Here is an 18,096-nt window from a genome sequence, read left to right as displayed (position 1 = left end):
CTGGCCAAGCCACTGCCCGCTGCCTGGGCTCTTCAGCTTGGCACCCTCAAAAGCTGGCCCCCTAGCCCAGGTGGGGCCTCAGCCAGACAGGCCTCAGGCCTCTGCCAGCCCTTGTCTTCGGTCTCCCCTGTCTTCCCCACTGGCAACCCAGCAAAATATTCCTCTTCCTCAAAGACCCAAACTTCCCCTCCACAGACACCTCCCCTTTATAGACAGTCTCCCCTGCCTTGACCTTATGGAAGCCCCTCCCTGGCCCTAGATCTATTTTTCCCACATCAGAGTCCTCCTCACCCCATCACCTCCTCCTTTCTGGATCTTTGTATCCCCAGTGGCCTGCTCATAAATGTTTAATGAATGAGAGAATGAGTGAATTCCAACTTGAACACCTATTGAGCTCCTGGGCTAGGCCGGGTTGTGTGTCTGGGCCCCGCCCTCACGGAGCTCATGATCTGGTGAGATGGGCTAGGGTCAGGGCCTGGCCCCTGGACAAGCCAGGAGGTGACAGGTGGGGAAGAAACAGGTAAGGGGCTGAGTGAGGGGTTGAGAGACTAAGAGCGTAACCAGAGCCTCTACCCTGGGGGAGCTCGTGGTCCAGTGGGGAGACAAAGTCAGCTCATATGAAGTGAAGGAGACATGGCATGCAGCCAACAGTCCCAATGCCAGTCCACGGCTACCAGATTGATATGGGCAGAGATTCCTGGGGATCAGAAGAGTTGGGGGCAGGTCTCCTGCCCTTTCCCAGGGTCCCCAGCACCTCCCCTCTCTGGCCCTAGGCTTCTGTCTAGAGTCACCTTGGCCCCTCTTGGAAGCCAATTAGGCCCCCCAGTTGCAGCAGTGGGGATTAATATGATTAATAACGCCCCCAATCTCCCAGGTGCTGATTCAGCCAGGAGCTTAGGGAGGGGAGGTCACTTTATAAGGGCCTGGGGGGGGTCAGAGCCTGGAGTCGTCCAGCCGGAGCCCTGGGTGGCCGAGCTCAGGCCTCAGCAGCACTCTTGGGTCTGAGCCGCCCACGGGGCAGCCACCAGGACCGCAGCCATGAACGGGACGGAGGGCCCGAACTTCTACGTGCCCTTCTCCAACAAGACGGGGGTGGTGCGCAGCCCCTTCGAGTCCCCGCAGTACTACCTGGCTGAGCCGTGGCAGTTCTCCATGCTGGCCGCCTACATGTTCCTGCTGATCGTGCTCGGCTTCCCCATCAACTTCCTCACGCTCTACGTCACGGTCCAGCACAAGAAGCTGCGCACGCCTCTCAACTACATCCTGCTCAACCTGGCCGTGGCGGACCTCTTCATGGTCTTCGGCGGCTTCACCACCACCCTCTACACCTCGCTGCACGGATACTTTGTCTTCGGGCCCACGGGATGCAATCTGGAGGGCTTCTTCGCCACCCTGGGCGGTATGAGTCGGGGGAGGGGTGGTGGGGCAGGGGGTCCAGGAGCCGGGGGCAGGGGGTGCAGGGATCTGGAGATAGCCCCATGCGTGGGGTTGGTGGCTAAGAGGCCTTCTCCCTGCTACAGTCGTCAGCATTGTCGCTTGGTCAACAAACACCGTTGGGGAGGATACGCTAGGCTGTTTATTGAGGGTGGCCATTGGACACTGTTGATCTCAGGGAGAGGGGTTCACCGTGGGGAAACGGAGCATGAGGCATGTCAAGGGCCTTGCTGGGGTCACACTGTGGTGGGATAGAGCTGAGTTTCCAGCCCACATCGCCGTGGGCCCTCGGGCCTTGCTCTGTTTCCCTCGGAGCCGCCGTGCTGGGTCAGCCCCATGCCGTGGGGAGAGAGGCAGACAAGACAGATCCCTGTGCTCAGGGCTCTCAGCCCCGGGGGGACACAGATGACCAGTCCTCCAGCCACTGGACTCTGCCCATGCTGGGCAATGGGCTCAGTCTCTCCCCACCAGCATCTCTCCGACCCTGCGGAGAAGGGTCCGTCTGTATGTGGTACCTCCGTTTCACCCCTGCCTTGCGGCCTGGGGCTGGGTGATCTGTGGTCATCGAAGGTGACAAACACCTGGTGATGGCTCGAGATTCCCTGGAAATGGGGCTGAGACGGCGTCTTGGACACGTGAAGGGAAGAGAAGCCAAGGAGGCAGAGCAGTCCTCGTGGCTGGTGCTGGGCTCTGCCAGCTGCCCCTGCTCTCTCGTGCTTGCCCGAGAGCCTGTGCGTCCCAGAGAAGGGGGGCCATTCCTGGATCTGAGCCGGAAGACCTAGGCCCTGGTCACCGCCCTGCTACATCCCTGCATGTGTCTCTTCCCTTCTCCGGGCCTCGCTTTTCTCAGCTGCTAAACAGGATCTGTTATCTCAGCAGCAACCCCATCGGTTTTCCAGTCAAAGAAGCTATTTGAAAGCATCTTCAAAGCCACAGATCACCTCACAGTTTAATGCCTTCCTATGGAAGGGGTTTCTTTCAAGGGAAGGAGCTTCCCCACACAAAAAGGCTGGCGGTGGGCTGCAAGTCTCAGCTAGAAGGCAGGGGTGAGGCGGGTGCCACGTGCGGGCACGTCTCTGCAGAGTTGGTGCCAGTTTACAACTATTTTCCTGGAGTAATAATGAGTTGTGTTCACTTTCTCTCTCAGAAATGTCCCGATTTCGTTGATAAATTCTATGGCCAACCTCCCTAGTGAGTGTCTGGGGGTGATGTCTAAATTGCCCCATTCTTTCCTGCTTCTTCCTTTGGGTAAATCATTCCCCGGCTTCCTGGCTTTGAGGTGGGGGACCCAGAGGTCCAGGATATTTCATTCCCCAAAGGGGAGAGGTCACGGCACAGAGGGAGGGAAGGCCCTCCAACTCCAACAGGCCCTCTGCCTGTCACCCCGCGAAGCACAAGTTCTTCTATAAAAACTCCCTACGGGGCTCCCAGTCTAACGATGACCCTGGAATCTGATTTTCCATCCCTCACAAACCCAGAGCTGAACTAACTCCTCTTCCTGGGGGATGCTCTGCTCACCCTCCTTCAGCATACTGGTCCTTCTGCCCCACAGCCCCTTCGCCTCTCTTCCCAGAGTCCACGCCCTCTCCATCCCAGGTCCTGGCTCTTTCCTGCCCTAGCTTGCCTTCCTGGCCGCCCTCACCCACCCAGGAGGCGTGCCCCCTCCTTAGACAGACAGCAGGGGCCAGGTGGGTGGTGTGTTGACTGATCCCTGACGGCCTTGCAGGTGAAATTGCCCTGTGGTCTTTGGTGGTCCTGGCCATTGAGCGGTACGTGGTGGTGTGTAAGCCCATGAGCAACTTCCGCTTCGGGGAGAACCATGCCATCATGGGCGTCGCCTTCACCTGGGTCATGGCACTGGCCTGTGCTGCACCCCCCCTCGTTGGCTGGTCCAGGTAAGGACACTGAGCAGAAGAGAAGAGTCCCCGGGGGGGTCTTTGTAGGGTCCCCCAGCCAGGACTCAAACCTGGCACTGTCTGGTTCTGGGCACTGAGTTTATACGCCCCCTACCCCAAACGTCCACCCTGGCAGCTCTCCCAAGGGAGGGGTTTAGGGCAGGGGAAGAGGGAAGCAGACCCTAGTGTTGCTATGAGGGCTGGTCCCACCTCCTGAGCCCCCATGTCAAGGAGAATCCAAGACGCCCCAACCCTTCACCTTGGCTGTGCCCCTAATCCTCGACTAAGCCAGGGCCAGATTCCAATCCTCTTTGCCCCATAGGCAGTTCCCTCTGACCTTGGGCCTCAGCACCTGGGGAGGCCAAGCCTGTCTAGCGCAGGTGGTGACATTGCAGTCCCTGGGAATGGGGTCCTGTACAGACTCTAGTCCTCCATCTCCAAATGGGTCTCAGATGAGAGATGGGCGGACAGTGGTTTGGGAAAATGGGCTGGTGACCTATGGGTTCCCAGAGGCCTCGTGTCCCTCTGCTTCCAGGAAATTTCCAATCTCTCTTCCCTTCCCTCCTCTCTCAGCCTCCTGGGGTCAGTTTTTTGTTCCTTGTTGAGTCTGAGCTCCCCCCTCCAGCCTCTTTCCCTGTCTTCTCCAGTCCTGCCCAGTTCCATCTCCCCAGGCTAGCCAACGACCACTGCACTGTCACCATCCTCTGAATTCACGGAAACATCCCGATCACATGACCTTGGGACCTCTTGTTCTAGAAAATGTGTAAAGATCCCTCAGTTACCCTGTGTGCCATCTTTGGCCTAGAGGATACTCTTACCCTGTTAATAAGACCCTGGTTTGTATGAACTGCCTCAGATACAGAGTTTGGGAGCTTTTCCTTTCTCGCCACTAACCTCTGCCCTGCACAACCTGAGGCCCAGCCTCCAGCCACGGGAGCAGTGGGTCTGGTGAGGAAACACAGCGCAGGTCGGCAGCGTGCGGGCTCTGCTAGGCGAGGGACTAGGCCATCTCGTGACACCACAGCTGCCGTACGAACCAGCCACACTGTTTTCACCAGCGGCATTTGAATCCCTCCTCTCGCTGGATTTGACCCTCACAGTCAGGCAGCCAAGCAGATATTTTATCACGCCCATTTCACAGAGGGGGAAAGCAAGGCCCAGAGCAAGACCAGCCGCACAGCAGGTGTGGGCCCTGACCGGCTGCGGCCTGTCCCCGGCTCCTCACGTGGGGCTCTCCCTTCCGCCCTCCCCCGCCCCGCCCCCTGGCGCAGGTACATCCCAGAGGGCATGCAGTGCTCGTGCGGGATCGACTACTACACGCTCAAGCCAGAGGTCAACAACGAGTCCTTCGTCATCTACATGTTCGTGGTCCACTTCACCATCCCCATGATCGTCATATTCTTCTGCTACGGGCAGCTCGTCTTCACGGTCAAGGAGGTACGGTCCCGGGCTGTGTGCTGGGGACACACGCAGCGGTCGGTCGGGTGGAGCCCAGCCTCCGCCCCGAGGGAGTCTGGGTAGCAGGCCCTGTGTCCTTGCAGGCGGCGGCCCAGCAGCAGGAGTCGGCCACCACCCAGAAGGCTGAGAAGGAGGTCACACGCATGGTCATCATCATGGTCATCGCCTTCCTGATCTGCTGGCTGCCCTACGCCGGTGTCGCGTTCTACATCTTCACCCACCAGGGCTCCAACTTCGGCCCCATCTTCATGACCCTCCCGGCGTTCTTCGCCAAGTCCTCCTCCATCTACAACCCCGTCATCTATATCATGATGAACAAGCAGGTGCCTGATGGTGGGGCAGGGGGGTCCAGGGGCCCCAGGCTGCGGGCATGGCCTGCAGAGGACAAGCCATGTCCTGGACTGGGCCTCGGTCATTGCGCCTGCAAAACCACGCAGGGAGACTGGTATCTCCCAGGGCATCAGTCATCTGGGAGAAATGCAGATCCCTGCTGAATCAGAAGCACAGGGTGGGCCCAGGAACCTGCATTTCTAACAAGGTCTCCGGGTGCCAGTCCAGATGGTTCTGGCAGCCCACTTTAAAAGTCAAATAGTCTAGGTCCCAAGCCTGGGACTGGGATGGTGCCAGTCTCCACAAAGCTGAACAAGGAGCTAAGTCTTATTCGGAGGGATGAAGGGATAAAGCAGTTCTTTCACATCGACCAGTGACTTCTCTGCAGAATCCATGATCCTGCGGGGAAAACGTGGTCTCTGCAGTTAGGCATATCAGTTTCACATCTCAGCTCTTATTTTCTAGCTGTGTGACCCTTAGGCAAATCACTTCCCCTCTCTGGCCCCACAGTGTCTTCGTTCCTAGAGAGGGGAATCTCCTAAGCTCTAGGGCTAAGTAAGATAACTCACAGATAGCCTTTGGTACCCAGAGGGCATCATGGAATGTCATGAGTAGCAAAGCCCCCTTGGATTTGGTCCCTGGTGGCTCTGGGGTGGGGCCATGTGTGCTCACTCGGTTCCCACCAGGGGAGCCAGATTTGAGAGGGGAGTGGAGCCTGTGAGGGCCAGAAGCAGGGGAGGGGTTGGAGGCAAATCTCGCCAACCAGCACAGTTTGCTCCACACACCCTCGGTGGACCCTGACCCTGACTCGTGTCCCTTGCCTTCCAGTTCCGGAACTGCATGATCACGACCCTGTGCTGCGGCAAGAACCCCCTGGGTGATGACGAGGCCTCTGCCAGCGCCTCCAAGACGGAAACCAGCCAGGTGGCACCGGCCTAAGCCCTGCCAAGGACTCTCCAGCCGACCGTAGGAGTCTCCCATTCCCCACCCCTACCCCCAGCCACAGCTGCCCCGCAGGAGCCAGGCCTGTCGGAACCAGGTCATGCAGGCTCCCTGAATTAAAAAAAAAAAAAAATTATTGAGAGAAAGATGAGACTCCCCACTCGGCCAGGACGCCCCATCTGGAGTCCTGAGTTCCCAGGGGCCAGTGGGATCTCTGCCCCTCCTCCCCCAACGCAACTCTCAGGAACACAAGGACTCTTGCTCTCTGGAAAAGTGTCCCAGCTTAGGGATAAGTGTCTAGCACAGAGTGGGGCACACAGTAGGTGCTTAATAAATGCTAAATGGATGAAGGAAGGAACGAATGGAGGAATGAGTGAAGGAATGAACGGGCTGGGAGAGCATATCTATCCTCTCAAAACCACCTTAGCAGCCGCTCCCCTCAGCTGACGACCTTGAGCAGTGGTTTCCTTCCCTGGGTCTCGCTTTCTTTCCCTGCAAAATGGAAATCCCAAATCCCTGGCCCTGCCAACACGTGGCTGCTGTGAAGATCGAATAGGATTTTGTGTGTGCGTGTGCCTGTGTGTGTGTGTGTGACAGTGTAAGCATTTTGTAAGTGGTAAAGAGCTGTACAGATTGTAGTTAACATTATGAATAATATCAATTAATATCATTAATGAAGTGATATGATCATCTCCTCTTGATAGTGACCATTTTGAGATTGGGCAAAGTCCTAAGCATCCAGACTCAGCAGGTTTTTTAATATTAGCCAGGTGTCAAGGCCAGACCAGGGCTGACGGCTGGGCTGCAGGGAGGGACAGTCAAGGGAATGCAGTCATGAGGACTGAAAAAACGTCAGGGGACTGGAGTCTGGGAGCCAAGGCCCAGGGTCTCATCTCTGGCATGTAGCCCCAGGCCTGGTGCTTCTCCTTCCCAATAGAGCCTAGGAAGAGACAGGCCTTTCTTTCAGTGTCTGCAAACCACCCACTCTCTTGCCCAGCAACTAGGCCTCAGCAACTCTGGGCCAGCTTGGAGCTTCTAGAAGCCATATTGACCTACCCACATTTAATGAAGAGCCGAGTCACCCTTGTTTCAAAGAGCTTAGAAACAAAAAGTTGGAAATTCAGATGGGCCCACCTTCCCTGGGATGTTCACAGGTCTCAGATTCCAGCTCCCTTGCTGGGTGAGCCTGTCTGTAGTAGCTCCAGTCCATTCTCCATTCTGGAGAGTCCTTGCTGCGAAGCTGACCAGAGCTCTGGGCATCAGAATTGAGCTGCCTCCATAACTGCCCCTCCTCCACATAACCAAAGCTGGAGTTCTAGCTCTGCCCAGCTCTGCCTGGAGACTAGGCAAATTGGGGCATTAAAAGCTCAGCTCCTGTACTTGGTGTTAACCGTGGTGGTTTTTGTTGCTCTCAAGCTCTTTATCTGCAGAGTGGACTGAAAGTGGGCAGCATTTTCCTGATCCCTGCCCCCCAGCATGCTGGGTTTGGGCAACCAGCAGAGTCCCCTCAGGGTACGGGGTAGAGGGAGCAGGCCTGGGAACAAGAAAACCCCCAAATTTGGAGTCACAGAGACCCACGTGGCCTGTGAAACTGCAAGCAAGTTTTGTCATCTCTCTGTGTCTCCTTATCTGCAAAAGGGAATCTTAAACTGAGCTTAAGAGGACTGCAAACTTCACGTGGCTAGCCTACTTCCTGGCACACTGCAGCCGATGGGAGACTTCTGACATTACTGGGCCTCGGTTCAGAGCAGGCCTTACCAAGAACACCATCTACAAGGGGAACAAGGATGGAGATATAGTCCCAAGAGTTACCCTCAACCTCCAAGGTGGGAAAGGGTGGCTGGAGCCTGAGACGGAAGGTCCTCAGTGCCATGGCGGGGCTGGAGCAGATAATAGCTGGGATCTCTACTGTGGCCCATCTTTAGTCTGCCTCCCTAAGTGATGTCAGTCAGGATCTCTTCAGCCGTAAGTCGCAGGAAATCTAACTCAATAGGGCTGGAGCAAGAGGAAGAAATTTATGGCTCCCATAAACAAAAAGCCCAGGGTTTCAGGCACAGCTCGATGCGGTTGCTCAGATGTTATCAGACTTCTGTATCTCCCCTTCTGGCTACACTTCTGTCTGTGTTGGCTCCACGCACAGGCTCACTGTTCCCAAGGGGTGGCACAAACTGCTACCAGGAGTCCCAGGCTCAGCAAGCCCTGCAGAAAGTGAGCTGCTCTTTCTGGACAGTTCCTGCAAAGTTCCTGGGTAGGGCTCTCATTGGCCAGGACAGGGTCACCTGATTGTCCCTAATCCCAGAACCAGGCTAGAATGAGATTCATCCTCTGACTGGTCCAGCTTGAGTCACCGACCACCCCTGAGCCCATCACCCGGCTAGAACGGGGGTTCATCCTCTGATTGGCCAGGCCTGGGTCACCTGATCCCCCCCTGCAGCCCTACATAAACCAAATGGTCTGAGTGAGGGTGGGGACAGGAAGGAGACCAAAGGGTACCTGGGGGGTACCGTTGCCAGAAGGAAGAGGGCTGGAGGCAGAGCAGGCAGAACTAACAGTGGCCCAGAGGGGTTGGCCTCTGTGGAAGTGGGTGATGTCCGGCTCCACCAGGCCTCCTTCCCACACCGTGGCTGGTCCCGCAGGTCTCACTCTCCCATTTCAAATGTGCTGGGCAGGTGTGGCAGTGGGAGGGACGGCAGCGTTTCGGCTGCCCTGCCTTGCAGGCAGCCCTGTTTCCTCACTGCCCCACCTCAGTCCACTTATTCTGAGGAGTGGTATGCTTGTTTCAGCCCCACATCCAGAGGAAAAAATTTACTCTCAAATAAGAAAAGTCTCTGTTTTTTCCTGGTAGAGAGGAAATCCTCTTTCCCTCTTTATCATTGATCTGACAGCCACTTAGGGGCACTTGCCATATAGAAAGGCAAACAGCTGCTGACTTAGGTTGGGTTGAGGGTGTTACCCACCTCATCTCCAAGCTCCGGGTAGCAAGCAGGTTTATGGAATGCCTGTTGTATACCATCATATCTCCACTCAACCTGATCTAAGGAAGCTGACCCTGGGCCAGGATAGGCTGGGGACTCAGAGATGGACTGGAGGGAGCAAGTGTCTGGGCTGTGACCTGGCCAGCCTCCAGGACACAGAGCTCTCGCACCCCTGATCTTGCCTCTGGAAGGAGAGAGCATGAACCAACCCTCCCACCCCCACACCACCACCAAGTCGGCAAAGCCTGATGGCAGCCTTCCTCATGTCCCTCAGTGGAGACATGCACTCCTGACACCCCAGGGTGCCCCCAGAGAGAGAGTGGGTGCCCTTCCCAGCCATGCAACCTCAGCCCATGTCCCTGAACCTCACTAGGTCTCAGCCCCTCAGCTTTAAAGACAAGACTCATGCCAGTTGGTAGAATTGTCTGTAGAGACTAATGAGATTATTGTTATAAAAACTGCAGTGCAGGGTAGACACTCGATAAATGCGAGTTTCCTTCCCAGAGATGTGAGCCAAGTTCAAAGGAGCAGCCCCTGGTGTGGTGGGAGATTGAGCCCCTGGAATGGTGGTCAAGAGATTAAAGTAATGAAGGGGCCTCAGGAAAGGCGGAAGCAAGTGCTAACTGCCCCCGATACTCATTCCCTTTCTTTCTTTTAGTAATATCACTCCAAGTTCTAGCTGGGCACCTAGCCACCCAGCACAGAACAGCATCTCCCAGCTTCCCTTGCATCTGCGGTGGCATGACATTAAGGTCTGGCCAGTGGGGTATAACCGGAAATGGTATGTGCAGTTCTGGGTTGCACATTTCAGAGAACAGAGGCATCCTCCCCCTCTCTTGTGTCTGATGGCTGGAATGTGGTCATGATGACCAGAGCTGCAACAGCTATCTTGTATCATGAGGGGGAATCTGTGGTCAGAGAACAGCACGGCAGCAAGCAAGAAGGAGCCTGGCTGGGTCTCCTATGCTGCCTTCCAGCCCTGCACAATTTACTCTTAAAGAGTCTCATGAGAGAATGAGTTCATGGTTTTTTGTTTGAACCACTGTTATTTTGGAGTTATCGCTGGTTTCTTCATCAACACAGAGGCTTCCGGCTTCCAGCCCAGGGTCTGGACTCAGGAAGATCTTGTGCGGGCCCTGTCCGAACTTTAGCTTCTTCGTGTGTAAATAAAATAATGAATATAAGAATGTATATGGACATAGATCATGGTAGCTATTACTATTTCTACCCTGCCCTCTATGCATTTATTGACTGAAGTCACAAATGCCCAGATGCTACAGGGGCTCAAGTTACACAAAAGACATCCTATCACGGCTTCTAAAAGTCTAGAACCGAACTCTTCAGACCTATGAGAGAGGTCACATGTAGGAGGCCCCCACTCAGTGTTCGAAGATGGTAAAACTGTTGTCAGCAGGACTTCATACCAGCCTCAGTAGGAGTCACATAAGTACACAGAGCAGCCCTTCCTCTCTCTAGCAGTCTGAGCCTTACAGTTATCATTTTCCTGTAAAAAGGCAATCCTCTAGAAGAATTTTTAGATCTGCAGTGCATTTTAGAACTCCTTCCCTCCAAATGCAAAACTCGATCCTGGCACAGCCCGGGAGCAGGGTTTCATCTGAAGCTTGTGGGAATGTTTGTATCTCTGAGTCTTTCTCTATTTCTCAATTCTTGGAAATTCCCCACAATGTGATCAAAATTGCTGCCCCTGTTTGTGCCAGCACCATGTGCCTCTTTGCCTCATCTTGTCTCCTGCTCTAACATGGTTCCTGCAGATGGATCTCAGACCTCCCTCCACTCAGCCAGGCTGGGCTCTGGCACTGGGGTTCCACAGCAATGGGTGCTGAGCGCCTACTGTGTGCCAGGCACTGTGCTAGGCACCTGGGATACCACCAGAAACAAGACAGAAACAGCCCTGCTCACCCCCCCCCACCCGTGCCCTCCAGAGCTCAGGGGCTAGTGTGGGAGAGCTGTATGTCAGGGTGCTGGAGGTCCCAGGGGCTGCTGGAACCAGAGGAGGGGATCCTAACCTCCAAGGGGTCAGAGAGGGCTTTTCCGAGCTACACTGAGGCCAAAAGGATGAATGGGAAACAATCCAGAAAAGGTAGATGGGGGTGAAGAAAGGCAGACTGTATCAGCTAGCTTATGCTGCATGATAAACAGCCCCCAAACCTCATGGCTTAAAACAGCACACTATGTGTTGTTGCTTGTGACTCTGTGGGTCAGCCAGGTGGTTCTGCTGATCTGAACTCAGCCTGGTTAATCTCTGCTGGGCTCATTAAGGCATCTGTAGTCAACTGGTTGTTTGGCTGGTGGGCCAGCTATGGGCTGGGTGACAGGGGTGACTAAGCTGTGGGCCTCTGAGCAGGCTAGCCAGGGCTTGTTCATGTGGGATTGGGACTGGCATGGCATCACTTCCACCATATTCTGTCGGTCAAAGCAAGTCACAAGGCCAGCTCAGATTTAAGGAGCGTGAGAAGAGCTGCAGAGTTCCATGCACATGGACGTGGATACGGGCAGGGGTGAGAAACTGGGGCCATTTCTGCATCCATCTAACACACACACAAAAGAAACAGAGGGAGAAAGGCCAGCTCTTGACACTCAGCCCATTCTAAGAGACACAGTGGGTGGACTGCGGGGTTCCAGGGGGAAAGGGGCCCCATAAGCCAGACTCAAGAGGTCAAGCTTCCACCTGTGGGTAGTGGGGAGCTATGAAGGGTGCTAGGCCGGGGAGTGGTACCTAATTCCACTTTAGAACACTTTGATGGCCTCCGCCTCCCTCAATCCAGACATCTGGTCATGGAGAGTCCCCTGGAAAAATCCCAACAATAAGGAGACCACAGGGAGAAGGCGGCAAGTCTGTTTCAAACCTGTCCCCTCCAAATGCTACACCCTCCTCAGAGGTAACCACTGCTATTACCTTGGTGTAAATCCTTTCAGACCTTCTTCTGTGCCCTCACTTCACACACACACACACACACACACACACACACACACACACACACACACACACACACACACACACAGTCATACACTCACACACACATTCTCCTCAGAAGCAGGGGCGGGAGAGCATATTTCACAGACACATTCTAGTTCATTTTCATTTTAAAAAATTATCTATCTATCTATCTATCTATCTATTTAAAGTAGGCTCCACCCCAACATGGGCCTCGAACTCATGACCCCAAGATCAAGAGGCGCGTGCTCCACTGCCCGAGCCGGCCAGGCGCCCCTCTGGCTCACTCATTTTCCCTGCCAGGTACCATGGGAACAGACCACGGTTTACTTGTCCATTTTCCTCCTGGTGGGTATTTCGGTTGTGTTGAACCTTTGCTGAGACTGCAGTGAGCATCCTTCTCTCTCAGTTTCTCCCAGACGTGTCCCCGGAGTGCCACGGGCGGGCTGTGGCTTGAATCTAGCCTTGGTGTACTAGGCGTCACCGCGCTGCTTTCCAGAACGGCTACCAGCTTTCCCTCCTGGCAGCTGTGTGTTTCTCGCCGCGCTGGCCGCCCAGCGTTGATCGGTATCCGAACACCTGTCACTGGAGCGGGCGTGGAGAACCACCGCACGCTCGTATCAATTCACCCCATCGTTTCAAATGGCTGCACGGTATTCTGTACTTAGGGAGTATTTCAGCCGAGCCCCGAGAGATTCATCTGGAAGTTAGTTCTCTCTTTTTTTTGTCTTTTCCAGATAATGCATCAATTGTTTCTTTTCTGACTAAAGCGCTTCTAGGGCGGAGAAGTGGATTTGCTGAGTTCAAGGGAATACCTTCCCAAAGCAGGCTGCACGCCATGCACACCCGTGGTGGGGGCACGGAGGGCCGGCTCCCCGCAGCCTTGCCTACACTGTCCTCGACTGTAGTTAGTTTGGTGGGAAAATAGGATCTTATCACTGTTTCAGTGTGGATTTTCCTGAATGCGAAGGAGGTCAAGAATATTTTCTTGTGTTTGTCAGGCTTTCTGGTGAATTGCCTTATTCATACTCTTTGTCCTTTTTACCAATTTATGGACACTTTTGCTAGGCAATTTTATTTGACAATTGCTCATTCGGGGTGACTGGATGGTTCAGTCAGTTAAGCATCTGACTTCAGCTCAGGTTATGATCTCAGGGTCCTGGGATTGAGCCCCGTGCTGGGCTCCCTGCTCAGTGGGGAACCCGCTTCTCTCTCTCCCTCTGCCCCCTCATGCCCTCTCTCTCTCAAATAAATAAAATTTTAAAAAATAATAATAATAAAACTTGTTCATTCAGCCCTTAAAAGTTTTTTCTTACAAAACAAAAAGAGGGCGCAGGTTGATTTGGGGGTGACTGCTCCAGGCAAACCCCACCAGTCGGCCTTCAACTGCCACTTCTTGAGAAAACAAGGTCGGTGGTGGCCTGGGAGCGGGAGTGCCATTGGGGCAAGTGGGATTGGAGGCCTCGGTGGCCACTTCCACACCCCAGGTGTGCCCAGTTCCCCATCAGCATCTCTAGGCCCTGTGGGGGCAGAGGGTGCAGGAGGGCCCGTCGTTTCAGTGCCCATCATTTTGCCATGGGCCTGAGAACCAGAGAAGTCAATGGACTCACTCAAGGTCACATAGAAGTGGGTGGCCAAGCTGGGGTGTCGGCACCCAAGGCAGGGCTGCAGTGCCCCTTCCCAGCCCTCCTGCCCCAATCAGCAGCTCAGAGCCTCCCAGCCCAATCAGGGGCTAATTGGAGCGGTGGGGCTGGGCTGCTGATATATAAGAGGAGTGAGCAGGCCTGCAAGTCTCGTGCCTCGGGAGGGGGTCTGACCGTCAGCGTCTGCGTCTGCCCATGCGATGGCTCCTGGGAGCATTGCCTCCAGCGACGTCTCGACCTCCTCAACCTCCTTGCCCTCCACAGTGGGGGCATCCGGGGTGTCTGGGTCTGAAGAGCCAGGTAGGTAAAGGGAGGCAGCTCCTTGCGAGCCCATTCCCTGGGTGTCCTGGACCCTCTTCGTGCCACCCAGCCTCCTCTCCCAGCCCGGCCCCAGCACCTATCCTAGAGGCCGCGGAGTTCACATGCTCCTTTGGCAGAAGAGCTGATGCCCGAGGTAGCAGGGGCCCTCCCGTCTGGGGGCTGAGGCGTCCCCAGCTCAGGGGAAGAGGGCAGAGCGGGCCTCCCCAGCTGGAGCCCATTTCCTGTTGGGGGAGGGCTGGCGGCCACGCTGCAGCTGCAGGGCAGCTCGTTGGAGGAACAGGAGCGAAGGAAATGATGGCTCAGCCTTGAATTTAGGGCTGCATCCCCATTGGCCATCGACAAACAATGCCTCAGGGTTTCTCTGGATATAGATAGGTTCATTTCCTCCAGGAGCTCCCAGTCTGATGGACAAGACTTCCTCATTAATAGATGTCATTTCATAATGTGGCATGTGCTTTGACGTCGGGAATGCAGAGGGCTGTAGGAGCCCAGAGGAATCGCTAACTCACTCTGGGAGGTCAAGGAAGACTTCCTGGAGGAGGTGACCCTTGAAGGAGGGTTAAGTCTCACCCAGGAGAAAGAGGGTGAGGCAGGGGAAGTGTTCTGAGTAAAGGCTCCTTCAGAGGAAAGGTTGGATTGGGTTCCAGATGCTTTGGAGCCTGGGGCAGAGTTGCTCCCCCTGGCTTGAGAAGTCAGGGCAGGTGTCCAAATCATGGTGCTGTGTGGGCCTTGAAGGATGAGTGAGAGCAACCCGAGTGACCACGGGGACAAAGGCCACCCAAGCAAGGGAAGAGCGTGGGCGGTGGTCTGGGGTTAGGGGGTTGGGGAAGCATCTGGGGAGTCACAGGCCCTCCTCTGGCTAGGGGCAGAGTGGCGTGGCAGGAGGAGGGGAGGGGCAGGACCTGCCACCCTGAGCCTCCAAGGCTTCAGCCAGGGCCTTGGACCCTTATACTGACAGCAGTGGGGAGGGGCGGGAGGGGAGGTGTAGTGGGAAGAAGGCTGGGGTCCTCAGGATGGAGGAGGGAGAAGTCCATGAAGAAGGGGTGGGAGTCGAGGTCCAGGGTGCCTCCAGGTTCTTGCTTCAGTGTCCAGGTAAGTGTGGTGGGGGCCATTTCTGGGAGAGAGAGGATGGAGGACAAGTTTGGGGGAGCTGTGAGTTCTGGTCATCCTGGTATCTAGCAGGCATTGAATAATGCAGAATGAGGAACTGAATTCAGCTGTAGGGACTGGGGAGGGAGATTTGGGGTGGCTCCCTGGGACAGGGCCTGACTTGGGGGAGGCGGGGGAGGGGTTAGAACTGTCCATGCAGGCCAGGCCGGAGGACACTGCAGCTGGGAGGGTGCAAACTTCCTTGGAGACCCCATCCCCACTGTACAGATGGGAAGACTAAGGCCCAGAGAGGACAGTGAAACCCCCAAGGTCCTGGTTGTGGCTTGGATGGTGAATGGATTCCCCCCATTCACAAGCTTTGGCCCAAAATGAATATTCCCAGACACTGGGCTCTTCCTGGCCAGGAGGAAGCAGTAGTTAAATTGGATTAGGTCTCTACAGTTTGCTTTTTTGTTTTCTACTTTAAAATGTGTTTTAGAATTATATATATATTTTTTAGCCAATCAATTCCTTTTTAAAAGTCTTTAATTTTTACAAATCGATCAGAAGACATTTCTCATCACCACATTTAAATCAGGTTTCCTATATAAACTACTTTTATGCAGCTTACAGTGACTAACAGCTTTTCTCCCTTGATCCGATTTTCTTTTGCAACTTAAAAAAAACCCAGATAATTGAGATATCTCAATAATTCACATCACTTCACCCATGTAAAGGGTACAGTGGCTGTTCGTATATTCACAGCTGTGTATCCATCGCCACAGCCAATTTTAGAATATTTTCATCCCCTTAAAAAGAAAACCTGTAGCCCTTCCAGTCACTGCCCCTCCCCACCCACGATCCCCAGCCCCTGGCCACCACTGACTACTTTCTGCCTATGATTAGCCCATTTGGGATATTTCATATAAATGGCATCCTACGATATGTGACTTTTCATGATGGCTTTTCACACCGAGCATGTTTTCAAGGAAGGACTTCATTCCTTCTTTTTGCTGGATGATATTCCATTTTATGGTTCATATCATGTTCTGTTTATTCAATTCATTAGTTTATGGACGTTTGGGTTTCTACTTTTGGCTATTCTAAATGTTGCTATGAACGTTTGTGTACAAATCTTCATTTGAACATATGTTTTCATTTCTCTTGGCTATACATACCTAGGAGCGGGCTTCCTTTGTAACTTCTTACGTATGAAAATTTCCAAATGCGTGCAAAAATAGACTGAGTGGTATAGTGACCCCCCACTCCCTTCCCTGTGCAGTCGTCATCCAACTTCAACACTTATTGGCTCTTGGCTACTCTTATTTCACCTACAGTGTTATTTTAAAGCAAATGCCAGGCTTATCATTTCACCTATAAAAAGTCTAGCATTTATCTTTGTTTTTTATTTTTTTTTAATTAATTAATTTATTTTTAGAGAGAGGAGCGGGGTGGGGGGGACGGGGGGATGGGAAGGAGGAGGGGCAGAGGGAGAGAGAGAGAGAGAGAGAGAGAGAATCTTAAGCAGGCTCCATGCCCAGCACAGAGCTCGAGGCAGGGCTTGATCTCACAACCCTGAGATCATGACCTGAGCTGAAATCAAGAGTCAGACGCTTAACTGACTGAGCCACCCAGGCACCCCGTCTTTGATTTTTAAAACTATTTTTTATGATATACAGTATTAACCTTAGGTGTGCAATATAGTGATGCATTATTTATATACATTATGAAATGCTTACCATGATTAAATGTAGTTATCCTCTTTGTAAGTGAAATCAAACTGTCTTTCTGTCTGACTTCTTTCACTTAGCATAATACCTTCTAGGTCTATCCCGTGTTGCTGCAAGGTTAGGGCTGACTAATATTCCACCGAATCCACATACCATGTCTTCTTTATCCATTCATCTATTCGTGGACACCAGTTGCTTCCGTATCTTGACTATTGCGATAATGCTGCAGTGAACATCGGGATGCGTGTATCTTTCTGAGCTAGTGCTTTTGTTTTCTTCAGACAAATATGCAGAAGTAGAATTGCTGGATGGTAGGGTGGTTCTATTTTTCAATTTTGAGGAATCTCCATACTGTTTTCCAGCGTAGTTGCATCAATTTACCTTCTCACAAATAGTACCCAAGGGTTCCCTTTTCTCCACAGCCTCGCCAACACTTGTTATTCTTGTCTTTTTTTTTTTTTTAAGTAGGTTCCATGCCCAGCATGGAGCCCCACACAGGGCTTGAACTCACAACCCTGAGATCAAGAGTCAGACGCTTAACCTGGCTGAGCCACGCAGGCACCCCTATTTCTTGTCTTCTTCCTATTAGCTGTTCTGACAGGTGCGAGGTGCTGTCTCGTTGTGGTTGTGATTTGCATTTCCCTGATGATTAGTGATGTCGAACCACTTTTCATGTGCCTGGTGGCCATCTGTATGTCATTGGAGAAATGTCTAGTCAAATCCTCTGCCCGTGTTTTAATCAGATTGGTTTTCTTGTTATTGAGTTTAGGAGTTCTTTATATATTTTGGATATTAACCCCTTATGGGCTATATCATTTGCAAGTATCTTCTCCCATCCAGTAGGTTGCCTTTTCATTTTGTGAGGGTTTCCTTTGCCATACAAAGTGTTTCAGTTTGATGTGATCCTGATAGTTTATTTTTGCTTCTGTTGCCCTCGGTATTTATCTTTAAAAGAAAAGAGCCTCTTACAATGTAATTGCAATACAATCAGCAAACCCGAAAAAATATCATCCTTAATATCCCCAAATACTTCCAATGTTCATATTTATCTGGTTGCCTTCCTCCCACCCCGGTTGCTCATTTAAATCCCATTCTGGGGGCGCCTGGGTGGCTCAGTCGCTGTTAAGCGTCTGCCTTCGGCTCAGGGCGTGATCCCGGCGTTCTGGGATCGAGCCCCACATCAGGCTCCTCCGCTGGGAGCCTGCTTCTTCCTCTCCCACTCCCCCTGCTTGTGTTCCCTCTCTCGCTGGCTGTCTCTCTCTCTGTCAAATAAATAAATAAAATCTTAAATAAATAAATAAATAAATAAATAAATAAATAAAT

General features: G+C 53.2%; 2 protein-coding genes across 2 annotated transcripts in view; both read left to right on the top strand.

The window, feature by feature from the left end:
• The first annotated feature begins 1,038 nt into the window (after positions 1-1,038).
• On the top strand, positions 1,039-6,341 carry RHO (rhodopsin). The gene is made up of 5 exons (XM_008697847.2): positions 1,039-1,399; positions 3,161-3,329; positions 4,601-4,766; positions 4,871-5,110; positions 5,946-6,341. Exons 1-5 carry the CDS (start codon positions 1,039-1,041, stop codon positions 6,054-6,056), a joined length of 1,047 nt encoding a protein of 348 aa, XP_008696069.2. The 3' UTR covers positions 6,057-6,341.
• Positions 6,342-13,814: 7,473 nt separating this feature from the next.
• Positions 13,815-18,096, top strand: part of LOC103669637 (histone H1.8) — an 8,661-nt gene continuing 4,379 nt past the window's right edge. The window contains exon 1 of the mRNA XM_040628137.1: positions 13,815-13,933. Coding sequence (XP_040484071.1) covers positions 13,834-13,933 — 100 coding nt within the window. The 5' untranslated portion in view covers positions 13,815-13,833. The remainder of the gene's footprint in view (positions 13,934-18,096) is intronic.

Source organism: Ursus maritimus, unplaced genomic scaffold, assembly GCF_017311325.1.
Source record: "Ursus maritimus isolate PB19 unplaced genomic scaffold, ASM1731132v1 scaffold_14, whole genome shotgun sequence".
Classification (NCBI taxonomy): domain Eukaryota; kingdom Metazoa; phylum Chordata; class Mammalia; order Carnivora; family Ursidae; genus Ursus; species Ursus maritimus.
The sequence above is the reverse complement of the archived record's forward strand: the minus strand, read 5'-3'. Positions and strand labels throughout refer to the sequence as shown.

Bases quoted from the DNA above. Each gene is read 5' to 3' on its own strand.
- RHO (XM_008697847.2), top strand. From the start codon at position 1,039: ATGAACGGGACGGAGGGCCCGAACTTCTACGTGCCCTTCTCCAACAAG. The intron at 3,330-4,600 runs GTAAGGACACTG...CCCCTGGCGCAG, and splicing joins CCCCTCGTTGGCTGGTCCAG to GTACATCCCAGAGGGCATGC. The intron at 5,111-5,945 runs GTGCCTGATGGT...CTTGCCTTCCAG, and splicing joins ATATCATGATGAACAAGCAG to TTCCGGAACTGCATGATCAC.